Source organism: Macaca fascicularis, chromosome 20 (genome assembly GCF_037993035.2).
Source record: "Macaca fascicularis isolate 582-1 chromosome 20, T2T-MFA8v1.1".
In the NCBI taxonomy this organism is placed as follows: domain Eukaryota; kingdom Metazoa; phylum Chordata; class Mammalia; order Primates; family Cercopithecidae; genus Macaca; species Macaca fascicularis.
Genome location: NC_088394.1, coordinates 16,123,949 through 16,140,799, shown reverse-complemented (window position 1 = coordinate 16,140,799; position 16,851 = coordinate 16,123,949). Strand labels below are relative to the sequence as shown.

The window sequence follows — 16,851 nt, the reverse complement described above, 5'->3', positions numbered from 1 at the left end:
CCTGTAATCCCAGCACTTTGGGAAGCTGAGGCAAGTGGATCACTTGAGCCCAGGAGTTTGAGACCAGCCTGGGCAACATAGCAAGACCCCATCTCTGCAAAAAAAAAAAAAAAAGAAAAAAAGAAAAAAAATTAGCCAGGCGCAGTGGTGTGTACCCATAATCCCAGCTACTCAGGGAGACTGAGGCAGGAGGATCACTTGAGCCCAGGAGTTCAAGGCTGCAGTGAGCTGTGATTGTGCCACTACATTCTGGCCTGAGTGACAGAGCCAGACCTTGTCTGTTTTGTTTTTTTTTTTTTAATAGTACTAGCCTTATGGAGTGGGTTACTCTAAAGACAAAACACTTAACACACTTCCTGCTGCATGTTAAGTGTAGGCACTGAAAATGTTAAGTGTTATTAGATGGGTTTTTGCTGTGGTCATGATCACTTTTGATTTTACTAGTCAGATGTTCTTCTCCCATCACTTGGCGTCCTTCTGTCCCTTTGGTCCTGGTCTGTACATTTTGCCAAGTGAAAATTACAAAAAGCCCCTTGTCATCTCTAAAAGTGTCCTGCACATTTTTTTCCTAATTAGGAAACTAAGACACGTTCACTATGGAACACTTGGAGAATTCAGAAAGCATAGTGAACACAGAACGGAAAAATTAGTCCTTAACCAGAGACGCTGTGCATTGTCTCTTTGTGAGCCTGATATATGTTTACATATTTAAAAGGCACACAGTTTAGTGACTTGCTCTTTTTTCCGTTTGGAAATGCTCAGTGCTGACTTGTGTAATGTATCTCAGGCAGCCCCAAAGGTACCCCTTTTAAGGGGTAGTGTAGAATCTGTCATGGGGATAGGCCATTTTTCCACTGTTCTTATAGGCATTTCAGAAGGGTTTACGGTGGCTTTTTGAAGACTCAAATGGTAAGAGTGAGCAACTGAGCAACTCATGACTTTTTTTTTTTTTTTTTGAGATGGGGGCTTACTCCATCATCCAGGCTGGAGTGCAGTGGTTCCATCATAACTCACTACAGCTTCCAAGTCCTGGGTTCAAGTGATCCTCTCACCTCAGCCTCCTAAGTAGCTGTGGACCACAGGCGTGCACCACCACACCTGGCTAATTAAAAAAAAAACACACAAAAAACAACTTTTGTAGAGACTGGGATCTCACTAGATCGCCCAGGCCGGTCTGAAACTCCTGGCCTCAAGCCATCTCCTGCCTTGACTTTTCACGGTGCCGGGATTACAGGTGTGAGCCACTGTGCCCAGCCATAACTATTGAATATGTTCTCCAACTCAAGTGCTGTACCTTGACACGTTTTATTTTATTTAACACAACATCCACTGAGTTGAAAATGTTTGCCCCTTTTAGAGGAGGAAGCCGAGGTGCAGTTCTGTGAGTGTATCTTTACCTTCTTAAGTAGGGGACGTCTTTTGTCTGTGGCACTGTTTGTATGGAAATATTATTGATCTGGGGATGTTGGTATGTTAGACATTTTCTCTTTCTTCCTTCCCTTCCTTCTCCTTCTTTGTCTTTCTTTTTCTTGCTTTCTTGCTTTCTTTCTTGATGGAACTTCACTCTTGCTCCTCCAGCTGGAATGCAGTGGAGCGATCTTGGTTCACTGCTGCCTCAGCCTCCCGAGTAGCTGGGATTGTGGGGATGTGCCACCATGCCTGGCTAATTTTTGTATTTTTAGTAGAGACGGGTTTCATCATGTTGGCCAGGCTGGTCTCCAACTCCTGACCTCAGTTGATCCACTTGTCTCAGCCTCCCAAAGTGCTGGGATCGCAGGCCTGAGCCACCGTGACCAGTCAGTATATTGGATGTTTCTAAAGAGGCCCGTCTGTAGGGAGCTAGAGGGAAAATTGGACTCTTTGGGGCCCAGGTCTTCCATCTAAGACATATCATCTCCATCTAGGGAGTTTCAGGACAGACCTATGTATTCATCTCACCTGCTGTCCTCAAATAGAAATCAGAAAAAAACATAATAAGGGGCATATGAAGGTCCTGAGACTCAAAATATCTTCTGACAGCAGATTAAAAATAAATGAATCAAAGCTTCACATTCCTGCTGTGCTTCTCTAGACAGATTAGATTAAAATCCTTTCAGCCTTGTGATGATGGCCCCACTCTTCTCTTGTTCCTTTCTGGTCAATTTAATTGCTTAATAGAAACCGTTGTCCATGACAGAGAAGATAAAGAAGGAAAGGGGTCGGGGTGGGGGAGCACAGTAAGTTACTCTCCCAGCTCATAATAGCAACATGCATGACTCTTGTGAATAGGCGGGTGGTGAAGTGATGCCAGGTCCGTGGTCTGGCATGCATGACTTTGCCCTCTGTGATGAAGATGAACTTTTCTCCTCCATTCTGCAAGGCTCGTCTCAAACGATGGGCCTTTGAGAAGGTTCTGGCAGACCTTTTGTCCTCTTGGATCTAGAAGAGTCTATATAGAAGCCAGAGGAGCTTGTCTCCTTATCTTAGAGATGCAGGTTCTGGGCTCAGCAATGTCCAATCTACCTAAACTGTGGAAGAGCATTTGTGGCATACCTGGAGGGGAGCACAGCTTTGACGCCTGGTCCTAAGGGCCCCTTGGTCTTCTGAACGCTGTCTTTTGGCTGAATTCTATCTGCCTCGAATTCTCTTTCTTTTTCTTCCTTTCTTTCTCTTTCTTTCTGTCTGTCTGTCTTTCTGTCTCTTTTTTTTTCCTTTCTTTTTCCTTTTTCTTTCTTTTGAGATGGGGTCTTACTCTGTTGCCCAGGCTGGAGTACAGTGGCATGATCTCAGCTCACTGCAACCTCTGCCTCCTGGGACTCAAGAGATCCTCCTACCTCAGTCTTCTGAGTAGCTGGGTCTACAGGCACGTAGCACCAAGCCCTGCTAATTTTTTTGTGTTTCTGGTAGAGGTGGGGTCCCACTGTATTGCCCAAACTGATCTTGAACTTCTGAACTCAAGCGATCTGCCTGCTTCGGCCTCCCAAAGTGTTAGGATTACAGGCATGAGATTGCTCTACTGCACTCCAGCCTGGATGACAGAGTGAGACTCAAACAAACAAAAAAAAGATGAGGATGCTGAGGCTTAGATGTGCTCAGTCCCATAACTGGAAAGTGGGCAGAGCTGGGACTCAGACAAGGTCTGTGTAAGTCCAGGGGCAGGGTGACTACCCATGCAAAGGGCTTCTGGGGTGATAGGCTTAGAGCAGGAGGTGATGGTCGTGGGCTGGAGCCGGTGGGGACAGTGCCAGAGGCCTCGTTAGCTTTGAGGTAGACAAGCTTTAAGTGCACAGCAAGAAGGAATTGAACCTTTTATTATGATTCCTTGAGCACCTACTAGGTGCTAGGCTAATGATTACAACCTGCTAACACAGAGGTGTGATTTTTTTTTTTTAATTGAGTTAATACATCAAAAAACGAAAGAAATCTGTTTCTGGTACTGCTTGAAAAAGCAGAGGACCTGACACTCCAGAACGCAGGGTGTGAGGTAGCGCTCTCTGTGAGATGGGCTTTGTGCTCTCTGCTTTTCCGCAGACCCCACCGCTCCCTGTCGTCTCCCAGGTCCCGGTAGCCATTGACCATGGCACCTCTTTTGTTCACTCCCACACACCCTGCTTCACTCATGCCTTACCTGCTTTGTCTCTGTAGACAGTGGGACCCTCCACCCTACACCAGACCTCTGGGGTTGGGAAAATCATGATCCAGAGCCAAGGTGGATGGGCCCCCCTGCTCCTTGGAACTCCAAGCCCACATCCCCGATCCATGAACCCCAAAGGACATTTTTCTAGTTCTGGTTCTGCTTCTGGAATGCCCAGGCGGTCAGGAGAGGCCCTCCTTCCAAACTTTAGCAGGTGACCATTTTTCCGCCTTAAAGACCTGGCCCAGCAACCTTAGCCTACTCCAGAAGCAGTGTCTACCCAGGGACACAAGGAGCAAGCAGACTGAGCAGAGGCCTCCTGGGTGCCAGCCACTGCACTGGTCCCTGGAGGATAGAAAAACACTATAACTGCAAGCTGACCTTTGTTAAGCCCCAGGAATTAGCCCTTCTGATTTTTTTTTTTTTAGATGGAGTCTCACTCTGTCACCCAGGTTGGAGTGCAGTGGTGCGATCTTGGCTCACTGCAACCTTCATCTCCTGGGTTCAAGCGATTCTCCTGCCTCAGACTCCCGGTAGATGGGATTACAGGTACCCCCCACCATGCCCAGCTAATTTTTGCATTTTTAGTAGAGAAGGGGTTTCACCATGTTGGTCAAGTTGGTCTTGAACTCCTGACCTCAGATGATCCTCCCGCCTCCGCCTCCCAACGCGCTGGGATTTTAGGCGTGAGCCACTGCACCCGGCCTTCTGATCTTTCAAGTCATTATTGCTTCAAAGAACCTCCTCCAGTAATACAAGGATAATCTATGCAAAGACCACAGGAGAATATTTAAAAATAAGTATGGATTGCAAAAAGCAGCCTTCTTCCCTGGAGGCAAACATGATTCACAGGTTCATGTATGTACTCACACACACACACACACACACACACACACACACACACACAAAACAAACATAAGAAAAAGTCGGCCGGGCGCGGTGGCTCAAGCCTGTAATCCCAGCACTTTGGGAGGCCGAGACGGGCGGATCACGAGGTCAGGAGATCGAGAGACGATCCCGGCTAACACGGTGAAACCCCGTCTCTACTAAAAAATACAAAAAAATAGCCGGGCGAGGTGGCGGGCGCCTGTAGTCCCAGCTACTCGGGAGGCTGAGGCAGGAGAATGGCGTAAACCCGGGAGGCGGAGCTTGCAGTGAGCTGAGATCCGGCCACTGCACTCCAGCCTGGGTGACAGAGCAAGACTCCGTCTCAAAAAAAAAAAAAAAAAAAAAAAGAAAAAGTCACTCCTTGTATGCTTTGCAGTTTGATTTTTTCCACTTAACTTACCTTACAGTTTTTTCTGTCTGTTCGTAACTATCAAGTCAGACTTTTTGACTAGGTAAGACATGCAAATATGAAATAAAATAGTGTATAAGGGAATATAGAACATCCCCCTTCATTCCTATTCCTCGCCCTTCCAGTTCCCCTTCTTAGAGACACCATGGTTGCTGGTTACATATGTAGCCCTCCAGTGATGTTATTTATTTGTTTATATTATTTTTCGAGATGGAGTCTCACTCTGTCACCCAGACTGGAGTGCAGTGGCATGATCTTGGCTCACTGCAACAGCCCCCTCCCAGGTTCAAGCAATTCTCCTCCCTCAGCCTCCCAAGTAACTGGGACTACAAGTGTGTGCTACCTCGCCCAGCTAATTTTTGTATTTTTAGTAGAGATGGGGTTTTGCCATGTTGGCCAGGCTGGTCTTGATCTCCTGACCTCAGGTGATCCACCCGCCTTGGCCTCCCGAAGTGCTGGGATTACAGGCTTAAACCACTGTGCCCAGCCTATTACTTTTTTTCTGATGAAGTCTCACTCTGTCTCCCGGGCTGGAGTGCAATGGTGTGATCTCGGCTCCTGCAACCTATGCTTTCTGGATTCAAACAATCCTCCTGCCCCAGCCTCCCGAGTAGCTGGGATTACAGGTGTGTGCCACCACACCCGGCTGATTTTTGTATTTTTTGTAAAGATGGGTTTTGCCATGTTAGCCAGGCTGGTCTTGAACGCCTGACCTCAAGTGATTCACTCGCCTCAGCCTCCCAAAGTGCTGCAATTACAGGTGTGAGCTGCTCCATCCAGCCTCCAGTGATGTTTTACACACATGCAGCCACACAGCCCCTCGTGCACCCCTCCAAAATGGCAGCATAGGCCATGGCTGTTGTGCATCTCAATCTTTGGCCATTCATTCATGGTAGTAGAGAGACGGCCACTGCACAGTCTTCCGCTATAGGGATGGACCATAATGATTAAGCCTGTCTGCTATTGGCAGGTATTTATGTTGTTTCTAGTCTTTTTACTCTTAAAAGCAAGGCTGCAGCACAAGAACATGCTTGGTGGACTGTGTCTGTCTCTAGGTTGGGTATTTAGAAAGCTGTGATATTGCACTGAAGCGTCATAAAGAAGGTGTGATTATCCATCACTTTATTGAGGAAGCTCAGGGGTAGGTCTGTATGCACAAGTCAGGTAAGTGATAAGGCAAAGCCAACACTCTGCCCAGGCCTGTGTGTCTTTTTTTTGAGACCGAGTCTCGCTCTATTGCCCAGGCTGGAGTGCGGTGGCACAATCTCAGCTCACTGCAACCTCTGCCACCTGAGTTCAAGCAATTCTCCTGCCTCAGTCTCCCCAGTAGCTGGGACTATAGGTGCTCACCACTGCACCTTGCTAATTTTTGTATTTTTAATAGAGATGAGGTTTCACTGTGTTGGCTAGGCTGGTCTCGGACTCCTGACCTCAGGTGATCCACTCACCTTGACCTCCCAAAGTGCCAGGATTACAGGTGTGAGCCACTGTGCCCGGCCAGCCCTGTATGTTTGAAAGCCAGTGTTACTTCCCTCCCTTCCCTTCCTGTTCCTCATTTCTCCTTGAGGCCCTGGGAGCACCCCCTGCTCAGGGCTCTGTGACTGACCATATAAAGTGTCGGGGAGAAACTGGAGCTGCTTCCTAATACGGTCACAAGAGGGAAATCCTGGGCCTGCAGCTGGGACCTGCTGGTGGCACAGGGCCCATGAGATGCTGGCTGGGACACAGGAGGCTGGGATGTTGAAACCTCTGAACTTAACCAGCTGGAGAGGGGCTAATGGGGCCAGAGAGGCAAAAACACAGCCAACTATGGGTGGGCTGGGTCGAGGTGAAGGAGAAGTGGCTGAACAATGTGGGAGGAAGAGCCAGATGCTGAAGCCCCACGTCCTTGCGTGAGATATGCGGCTGCCTGCCCCAGTCTTCTCTTCACTCCATTGTCATACCCTGGCTGGCTTGGAAAACTTTTGCAGAACTCAGCAGAGGTTCAGATCTACCTGGAAGTATGGATTAAGTGCTTGCTCTGTGCAATGGCACTGGGAGAGATGTCCCAAACAAAGAGGATGAAAGTCATATTCCTGTTTCAGAAGTTAGTGATGGAGTTGAAAAGACAGTGTGGTCCTTCTTTCTTTTTAAAATTCATTTTATTCTTTTTTTTTTTTTTTCTTTGAGATAGTCTCACTCTGTCACCCAGGCTGGAGTGTGGTGGCATGATCTCGGCTCACATAACCTCTGCCTCCTTGGTTCAGGTGACTCTCCTGCCTCAGCCTCCTGAGTAGCTGGGATTACAGGCATGTGCCACCATACCCAGCTAATTTTTGTATTTTTAGTAAAGACGGCATTTTGCCATGTTAGCCAGGCTGGTCTCAAACTCCTGACGTCAAGTGATCTGACCTCCTCCACTTCTCAAAGTGCTGGCATTAAAGGTGTGAGCCACCATGCCCAGCCTCTTCCTTCTTAAAAATTCGTTTCCCTCCCTCCCTTCCTCCTTCCCTCCCTTCCTCCTTCCCTCCCTCCCTCTGTTGCCCAGGCTGGAGTGCAGCACCATGATCTCGGCTCACTGTAACCTCCACCTCCTGGGTTCAAGTGATTCTCCTACCTCATCCTCCCGACTAGCTGGGATTACAGGGCCCCGCTATCACGCCTGGCTAATTTTTGTATTTTTAGTAGAGACAGGGTTTTGCCATGTTGGCCAGGCTGGTCTCGAACTCCTGACCTCAAGTGATCTGACCTCCTCGGCCTCCCGAAGTACTCGGATTACAGCTGACTGAGTTTCTACCCCATGCCTGGCACTGTGCAGGGTGCAGGAGATACAGTAATGTGTGTGTCACAGTCCAGGAGGTGACATTTAGGCAGAGCTCTAAAAGAGGAGAGGGAAACAGCTGTGGGAAGATGAGGGGAAAAGCGTTCCAGGTGGAGGGAACAGCATATTGAAGGCTCTAAGGTGGCAAGACTTTCTCTCTCATGAAATGAAGGGAGCATAGTAAGAGTCACTAAATAACATTGATTGAGCACCTACTACATACCAGCCGCCATGCTAAATGCTTTTCAAGCATTATCTCACAGCACACCTATGAAGGGCTTGTTAGTATGCCTCCCTGTTTTGTAGATGAGGATAAGCAAGACTCAGAGAGGTTAAGGGACTTGCCCAGGGTCACACAGCTAAGAAATAGCAGAGTGAAGGTTCAAATTCAAGTACCCCATACTCATTTCTGAGCCCTCAACCACTGCCCTTTACTGCCTCCAAGTCAAGGACTTGAGTGAGGACCGGTTGGGCTGTAAATGATACCTACATTCAAAAGGGGCGTGGCAGTGGGCGTGGCCCCAGAGGAGCTGGAGATGGAGTCGAGACCTGAAGGAGGGTGGGGCTTGGTTGACCTTTGTCCAGATGACCACGGACTGAGCACTTGCTCTTTGGGAGGCTTGTCCTGGGGACTGGGGACACCAATGAATAGGAGAGAGCCACTGGCCTGGCTCAGTGCGGTCCACTGAGTACCTACTGCTGCGGTGCAAGGCCCCCAGGTCACAGAGGTGAAGTCAGGCTGTCCCTGCTCTCAGGAAGCTGTATCATTAATTTATTCCCCTGGTATGCATTTAGCAAGCATTTAGTTAGCACCTATTCTATACCGAGGCCTGTGCTGGGACTGAAGAGGAGAAAGGGGCCAGGGAGGGTTCTCCGGCCTCAAGGTACTTGCAACTGGTGTTTGCAGGATGGGCGGGAGGCTCCTGGGTGATGGAATGGAGAAGAGGGGTGTCCAGGCAGGCGGTCCTCCACTCCCAGCCCCACCAGGCTGGATGTGGCTCCTGGTCCCCGCTTACCTCTCATCCTTGCTCTGCTTCTCCATTTGGGTCCAGTGGAGCTGCTTGTACCACGCTGCTTATAGTTCACCCCCACGGACCGCATGTCCGGTTTCTCTGCCCACGTCCCTGCTTTGTCTTGTCCTGAGCTGGTTAACACCTCGTTGTCCTTTAAGACTCAGCGCAGGGAATACCTGCCCACCTGGAGGTTTCCCTCACCACCCCCAGTGTGGGTTACGGCCTTTCCTTCCTTGTTCCTATCGTTCTCTGTTCTTAGGACGTGTTTTCACGTACTTGTCTCCCACTCTGATCTAAGTTCTTTAAGGACAGGGGGTATCATTGATTTCTTTGTATCCTGCCTCTGACACAGACGTGGTATACAGTAGGTGCTCAGTAAATGGTTGATGGCTATTTAGACAGGCATATGTTGCCTCATTCATGCTCCTTTTAGGGGATGGTGAGAATCTCTGTCTCCATCAATCCTGTTTCTTTTTTTCTTTTTTTCTTTTTTTTGAGACGGAGTCTCCCTCCGTCACCCAGGCTGGAGTGCAATGGCACCACCTCGGCTCATTACAACCTCCACCTCCCAGGTTCAAGTGATTCTCCTGCCTCAGCCTGCCGAGTAGCTGGGACTACAAGCATGCGCCACCATGCCCTGCTAATTTTTTGTATTTTTGGTAGAGATGGGGTCTCGCTGTGTTGCCTAGGTTGGTCTTGAATTCCTGAGTGCGAGCAGTCTGCCTTCCTTGGCCTCCCAAAGTGTTGGGATTATAGGTGTGAACCACTGCGCCCAGCAATCCTGTAACTTTGAAGAATATCATTCCCCTGCAGCACCCCCAGATATTACATACCATTGTCCCTTAGCAGACTGAGCCCTGGAAGGACCTTCCCATTCTCTCTTTTTCTTTCTTTCTTTCTCTCTTTCTTTCTTTTCTCTTTCTCTCTCTCTCTCTTATTCTTTCTTCCTGCCCTCTATCCCTCCATCCTTTCCTTCCTTTTCTTCTTTCCCTTCCTTCCTTTCCTTCCTTTCTTTCCTCCCTCCCTCCATCCCTCCCTCCTTCCCTCCCTTCCTTCCTTCCTTTCCTTCCCTTCCTTCCTTCCTTTCCTTCCCTTCCTTCCTTCCTTCCTTCCTTCCTTTCTTCCTTTCTTTTGAGAAGAAAGGAATGGTCTAACCATGTCACCCAGGCTGAAGCGCGTGGCACAATCATGGCTTACTGCAACCTCAACTTGCCAGGCTTCAGCAAACCTCCCATTTCAGCCTCCCAAGTGGCTGGGACTACAGGCAAGTGCTACGATGCCCAGCTAATTTTTTAATTTCTTATAGAGATGGGGTCTCACTGTGTTGCCCAGGCTGGTCTTTCTGGTTCAAGCAATCTTCCTGCCTTGACCTCCCAAAGTGCTGGGATTACAGGTGTGAGCCACCGCACCCGGCCAGACTTTCCCACTCTCTAATTGGCTCCAGCCCTTGACTAAAAGCCCCTTGAGGGCAGGGACCCTGTGTTTTTTTTTTTTTTTTTTTTTTTTATGTTCTAATGTAGTCCCAGCACCTTTTGCATGGCATCTGGGACATACAGAATGAATGAATGAACGAATGAACAAACAAACGAATGAATGATCAATAGTTTCTTTTTCTGTCGGATGAGCCTAGGCTGGATAGCACAATGGACCATGCTTATACTTGGGGGTGGGCCAGGCTGGGCTTGGTGCTGCCAGGATCTTCTTTGGTGACTTTGGTCAAGTCACTTAAGTCTCTGTTGCTTGGTTCACCCTAGTTGTAACTGAGAGATGGATCTCTGGTCCTCCCTAAGTCGCTTACAAGGAAGAGGATATGCTTTATGGCCGTCAGAGTCTGGGGCAGTACTGATGTTTATCGTTTGGGGAAAGCAGTTCCTGTGAGATGGGTTGGAGCCTGTCTCCTGAACCGTGACCTCAACCATGGGAAAATCTAGTATCCAGTGAGGAAAAATCATGACGATACTGTCTCACCACATACAGCATGGCATGACTCCTCCTTCCCTGATCTGATTATTTTCAGATGCTCCTATTCACCCGGCAGGACAGGACTGCTATTTTTTAAATGGTAAAGTGCGTATAACATAAAATTTACCGTTTTAAACGTTTTAAAGAAATCAGTGCCATTAAGTGCATTCACAATGTTGTACAGATATCAATTTCAAGACAGGGTCTTGCTGTGTCACCCAGGGGCTAGAGTGCAACAGTACAATCATAGCTCACTATAACCTTGATCTCCTGGGATCAAGCAATCCTCCTGACTCAGCCTCCCAGGTAGCTGGAACTACAGGTGCTCACCACCATGGCCAGCTACATATATATATATATATATATATTTTTTTTTTTTTTTTGTAGAGATGGGGTCTGGCTGTTGTTGCCCGGGCTGGTCTCAAACTCTTAGCCTGAAGCAATCCTCCCACCTTGGCCTCCCAAAGTGCTGGGATTACAGGCATGAGCCACTACACTTGGCTCCAGATCATTTTTGTAGCCCCCAAAGGAAACCCCGTGCCCATGAGCAGTTACTCCTCACTTCCCCCCTCTCTCCAGCCCCTGGGAACCATGAGTCTATTTTCTGTCTCCATGGCTTTGCCTACTCTAGACGCTTCATATAAATGAGATGATATAGTACATGACCTTGCGTGCCTGGCTTCTTTCACTAGGCGTATTTTCAAGCTTCATCCACATCGGAGAGCTCGTGTCAGTGCTTTGATCCTTTTTAGGCACGGCTGTGTTTGTCTGTGTTTTACAGATGGGGAAGGTGTTAATGGTCAGGAGCAGGCACTCTGGGGTAAACAGGAGTTCTAGTTCTCAACTTCCCTCCAGCTGTGTAATCTGGTGACAACCTCACCACGCCTCACTTTGCCCTCCTGTCAAATGGGCAGTGGGGAAATCACTGTTACTGAGTAGTTGTGAAGATTCCATAAAGTGGCTGGGCGCGGTGGCTCACGCCTGTAATCCCAGCACTTTGGGAAGCCGAGGTGGGCGGATCAAGAGGTCAGGAGATCGAGACCATCCCAGCTCACACAGTAAAACCCCGTCTCTACTAAAAATACAAAAAAATTAGCCAGGCGTGGTGGCGGGCACCTGTAGTCCCAGCTGCTCGGCAGGCTGAGGCAGGAGAACCACGTGAACCCAGGAGGCAGAGGTTGCAGTGAGCAGAGATTGTGCCACTGCACTCCAGCCTGGGCGACAGAGTGAGACTCTGTCTCAAAAAAAAAAAGAAACAAAAACCAAGAAAAACCTCCATAAAGAGATGCCTCTGCCATCTTCTAGAGACTGAGTCACTGGGGTTTCTTCTTAGATATGGACATTGGGAGGTCCCAGAAAGAGATCAGAGGGTGGTGGGAGAAGAGAGAGGTTGGAGGATTATTACCTTTTCCTCCCTCCCTCCTGGAACATGGTTTTTGCAGGTGTGTTTCTGAATGGCTGCAGCTCCCTCTGGACAGCCCCTTTTTAGGGCTGTGTGACTTTCTATGTCTCCAATGTTCAGTTAATGACATTCCCTCTCTGGCTGGGTGCAGTGGCTCCCACCTGTAATCCCAGCACTTTGGGAGGCTGAGACGGGCGCATCGCCTGAGCTCAGGAGTTCGAGACCGGTCTGGGCAATATGGTGAAACCCTGTCTCTACAAAAAATAAAATAAAATTACCTGGGCATGGTTGTGCACACCTGTGATACCACCTACTTGGGAGTCTGAGGCGAGAGGGTCATTTAAGCCTAGAAACTCAAGGTTGTAGTGAGCCAAGATCACCCCACTATACTGCAGCCTGGGCGACAGAGCAAGATGCTGTCTCAAAAAAAAAAAAAAAAAAGTAGTAAACAACATTCTCTTGTGTTCTTGCTCTTCAGACTTAACTGCTCCCATCACTGGTTGGGTTCTTTAATTCTGCACACATATCTGTAAACAGTCTCTTTATTAAATGTTCTTGAGTTAATATCTGAATTGTGCTGTTCACATTCTATGCCACCTGTTAAATGATGAGCATTTCATATGATTGAGCATTTAATCGACCAAAAACAGATCCTGTGTAGTGCTTAGTTTGGTGCCCGACACATAGTAAATGTTCAATGAATGGTGGCTGTCATTTAAGCCGGTGAGGACCAGGGAGGTAAAGTGACAGTTCAGGGGAGTGGAACTGAGATTCGAACCCAGAGCTCTTCAAAACTCCACAGTTTGGGCAGGTACAATGGCTCACACCTATAATCCCAGCACTTTGGGAGGCTGAAATGGGAGAATTGCTTGAGCCCCAGAATTCGAGACCAGACTGGGCAACACGGTGAAACCCACGTCTCTACAAAAAAATACAAACATCAGCCAGGCCTGGTGGTGCCTGCCTGTAGTCCTGGCTACTCGGGAGGCTGAGGTGGGAGGATCACCTGAGTCCAGAAAAATCAAGGCTGCAGCGAGTCATGTTCACACCACTGTCCTGCAGCCTAGGTGACAGAGTGAGACCTCATCTCAGAACAAACACAAACCCCCCTACAGTTGCAAAATATAACATAGGCAGCCTGGAGACCCACTCTCGCCCTTTTTCCTCTTCCCCCATACCTGGAATACCAGAGAGGCCCAGGGTTTCCTACTAAGACTCCAAGCTCCAGTTTCCCCATCTCTCAAATGAGAATATTGAGTGCTTCTGTGAGATCTGTCTTCCTGGAGGAGGTCTGGAAGTAAGCTGGGTTCTCTGTCTGCAGACGTACTCTGGCCTCTTCTGCGTGGTGGTCAACCCTTATAAACACCTGCCCATCTACTCGGAGAAGATCGTTGACATGTACAAGGGCAAGAAGAGGCATGAGATGCCGCCTCACATCTACGCCATCGCAGACACGGCCTACCGGAGCATGCTTCAAGGTGAGTGAACCCAGCGAGGGCTGCACGGGGCCAGCTCCAGGGAGCCCCTCCTGTCCTGCTTGTCTGCAGTTCTTGCCAGGAATGTGGAGTTTGGCAGGCAATGCCAGGGACCAGGAGTCCTGTGGCTGAAAAAGGGAAAAAGCAAAAGGAACATCTGTGTTTGCAGCCTGGGAGGGTGAGGGAGAGCGGAGAGCTTGGGCAAATACGGGCATGGGCCTGTTCCAGCTCCGGCTCTGGGGCCCACTGCCCAAGGGCCCTGCCGGACCAGCTGTCTGCAAAGGATGGGAAGAGGGTGGGGAACAGCTCTGGGGCTGAGCCATCATGGTCTGTGTTGCCACCTACCCGTTCCTCAACCCCTGTGGGACTGTGGGTAAATATCTTTTCCTCTTCAGCCTCAGTTTCCTCATCTGTCAAAAGGGGTGATAGTGTCTGTCTTGTAGCTTCTTGTGAAGATTGTTAATGCTGGTTTTTCCAAACTTAAGACTTGTGCCTGCTACCTTCATGTTTATATGTTACTATTTTTACTATTATTTTATTATTTTTGAGACAGGGTCTCACTTTCTCACCCAGCTGAAGTGCAGTGGTGAGATCTCGGCTCCCTGCAACCTCCGCCTCCTGGGCTCAAGCAATTCTCCTGCCTCAGCTTCCCAAGTAGCTGGAACTATAAGCGTGGACTGCCATGTCAAGCTAATTTTAAAAAGGTTTTTTTTTTTTTTTTTTTGAAGTGACAGGATATTGGTATCCTGATTGGTCTCGAACTCCTGGCCTCAGGCGATCCTCCCACTTCAGGCAAAGGGTACAAGAAGCCCCAAAAGTCACACCCCCTCTAAAAGGGCACCAACAGGTGGGAACCCAGGGATCTGAGCTGGGAGTTGAGAGGAGCCCAGTTCTGGAAGTTCTTGAGGCAGGAATCCAGGTGTGCATGAGAGATGCCACGACCCCGCCCCCAAGGTAGAGGCTCGGGTATAAGTGCCCGGACTTTCTGACAGTTAGCCGGACTCCACAGGTAGGACCAGAACCTTGGCCCCTCTAGGCAGGGCCTGCCATTACCTCCAACGACCAGCAGGTGGAGCCTTGCAAGGACAATCTTGGAGATGTAATCTCTGGTTGTAAAGTGACAGCTCCTGGAGTTAGGTATCTGTCTTTGTATTAAACACACAAACACACACACATTCTTTGTGGTCTCTCTTGATGGAAGAGTATTTACAAAATGGTTCGTATACATCTTTCGGAAGCTGAGCATCACAGACCTCAGTGTTCTTATCATTTGGGGTATTTGGTTGCAAGTAAGATAACACCTAACTAACGTGGCTTAACCAGTAGGAGTTAATTGCCTCATATAACAGGAAGCCTAGTGGCTGATTTCAGGGTTGACTTTCTTAGGATTTTTCTCAGCTTCTTCCTCTTGGTCACAAAGTGGTAGCCATAGTTCCAGATATCATATTTTCATGTGATAATATCCAAAAGCATGAAGGAAGTGGAAGATAAGGTTCTTCTCCTGTGTCTCTTTTTTTTTTTTTTTTTTTAATCAGGGAGAAACTTGGTCATATGCGAACCCCTAAAGCAATCACTGGCAAAGGGGACTGGAGTGTTTATGATTTGTTTGAACCATTTCTGGTTCTTTTTTTTTTTTTTTTTTTTTTTTTGAGACAGGGTCTCACTCTGTTGCCCAGGTTGGAATGCAGTGGCATGATCTCAGCTCACAGCAACCTCTGCCTCCCATGTTCAAGTGATTCTCCCACCTCGGCCTCCAGACTAGCTGGGATTACAGGTGTGTGCCACCATGCCTGGCTGATTTTTTGTACTTTTAGTTGAGACCGGGTTTTGCCATGTTGGCCAGGTCTCGAACTCCTGACCTCAAGTTATCTGCCTGCCTTGGCCTCCCAAACTGTTGGGATTACAGGCATGAGCCACCATGCCTGGCAATTCCTGGTTCTTTTCTGGAGCCGAGGGAGGTCCCGCTAAGCACATTTTAATCTAAATACCAAAAAGAAAGAAAATTCTGTTAGCAAAGAAGGAGGGGAGCGACAGATGGGTAAGCATTTCTACAGTGCTCTCAAAAAATTTATTTGTAACTTTAAAACGTCTTTAAGATTGTATATCCATTCTAGAAAAACTTAAACATATATTTAAGTAAAAGAGAACTTGCTGGCACCTATGAGTCTATCATCCAAAACTCATCACTATTAACATTTTGTTATATGACCTTTCATTACACTAACTGAGCTAAATGGCATGAAATGAAGGAAATTTTTACTGTCTGAAGATAATTTGTTCCAGAAAAAGATCACAGAGACCAAAGTTTCACTGTAGATAGTATGTGTGGAGGAGGGAAAGAAAGTGGGCACAATATTTGACTGAACTTGAAAAATGACATTGCAGGATGGGCACAGGGGCTCATGCCTGTAATCCCGGCACTTTGGGAAGCCCAGATGGGTGGATTGCTTCAGGTCATAAGTTTGAGACCAGCCTGGGCAATATGGTGAAACCCTGTCTCTACAAAAAATACAAAAACTACTTTGGTGTGGTAGCACATACCTGTAGTCCAGCTTCTCGGTACGCTGAGGTGGGAGGATCGCTTGAGACCATGAAGTAGAGGTTGCAGTGGGCTGAGATCATGCCGCTGCGCTCCGGCCTGGGTGAGAGAGCCAGACCTTGTCTCAAAAGAAAAGAAAAGAAAAACGATATTGCAAATTATAAAAACAGGTTAATTTCATCTTACATGTAATAAGAATTTTATTTTAATGACAAGTAGGTGCTAATTTGTAGATTCAGTGTAAAATAAATTAAGAGTAAATTAAATTAAGAGTAAAATAAAATAAATAAATTTTTTCCATAACTTTTTTTGGGGTGAGGGATGAAATCATGTGAGAGTGTAAAACATGTCATGCTTGACTTGTCATGTCATGTCATGTCATGCTTGACTTCCGCAGCCTGAGCTAAAGAGGATCATTCTTATAGATTTATTTGATGGGTTACCAGTTTTCCTAAGGGCTTCTTTTACTTCTTTGGTGTTTAAGTCTCTCAAAGCCCCTGTTGTCTTAGCATACATTCAGCTGTAAATTGCCCTGAATCTTTTCCTTTCTTTTTTCTTTTTCTTTTTCTTTTTTTTTGGATGAAGTTTCCTTCTTGCTGCCCAGGCTGGAGTGCAGTGGCGTGATCTCAGCTCACTGCAACCTCCACCTCCTGGGTTCAAGCAATTCTACTGCCTCTGCCTCCCAAGTAGCTGGGATTACAGGCATGCGCCACCACACCTGGCTAATTTTGTATTTTTAGTAGAGATGGG

At 47.8% G+C, this 16,851-nt stretch overlaps 1 protein-coding gene across 10 annotated transcripts in view; it reads left to right on the top strand.

Annotated features, from left to right (window-relative positions):
* MYH11 (myosin heavy chain 11) overlaps positions 1 to 16,851 on the top strand; it is a 153,654-nt gene that overhangs the window by 20,920 nt on the left and 115,883 nt on the right. For all 10 annotated transcript variants that reach the window (XM_005591331.5, XM_005591330.5, XM_005591326.5 and 7 more), the window contains one exon: positions 13,409 to 13,565. In XM_005591331.5, the coding sequence (XP_005591388.1) occupies positions 13,409 to 13,565 (157 nt within the window). The remainder of the gene's footprint in view (positions 1 to 13,408; positions 13,566 to 16,851) is intronic.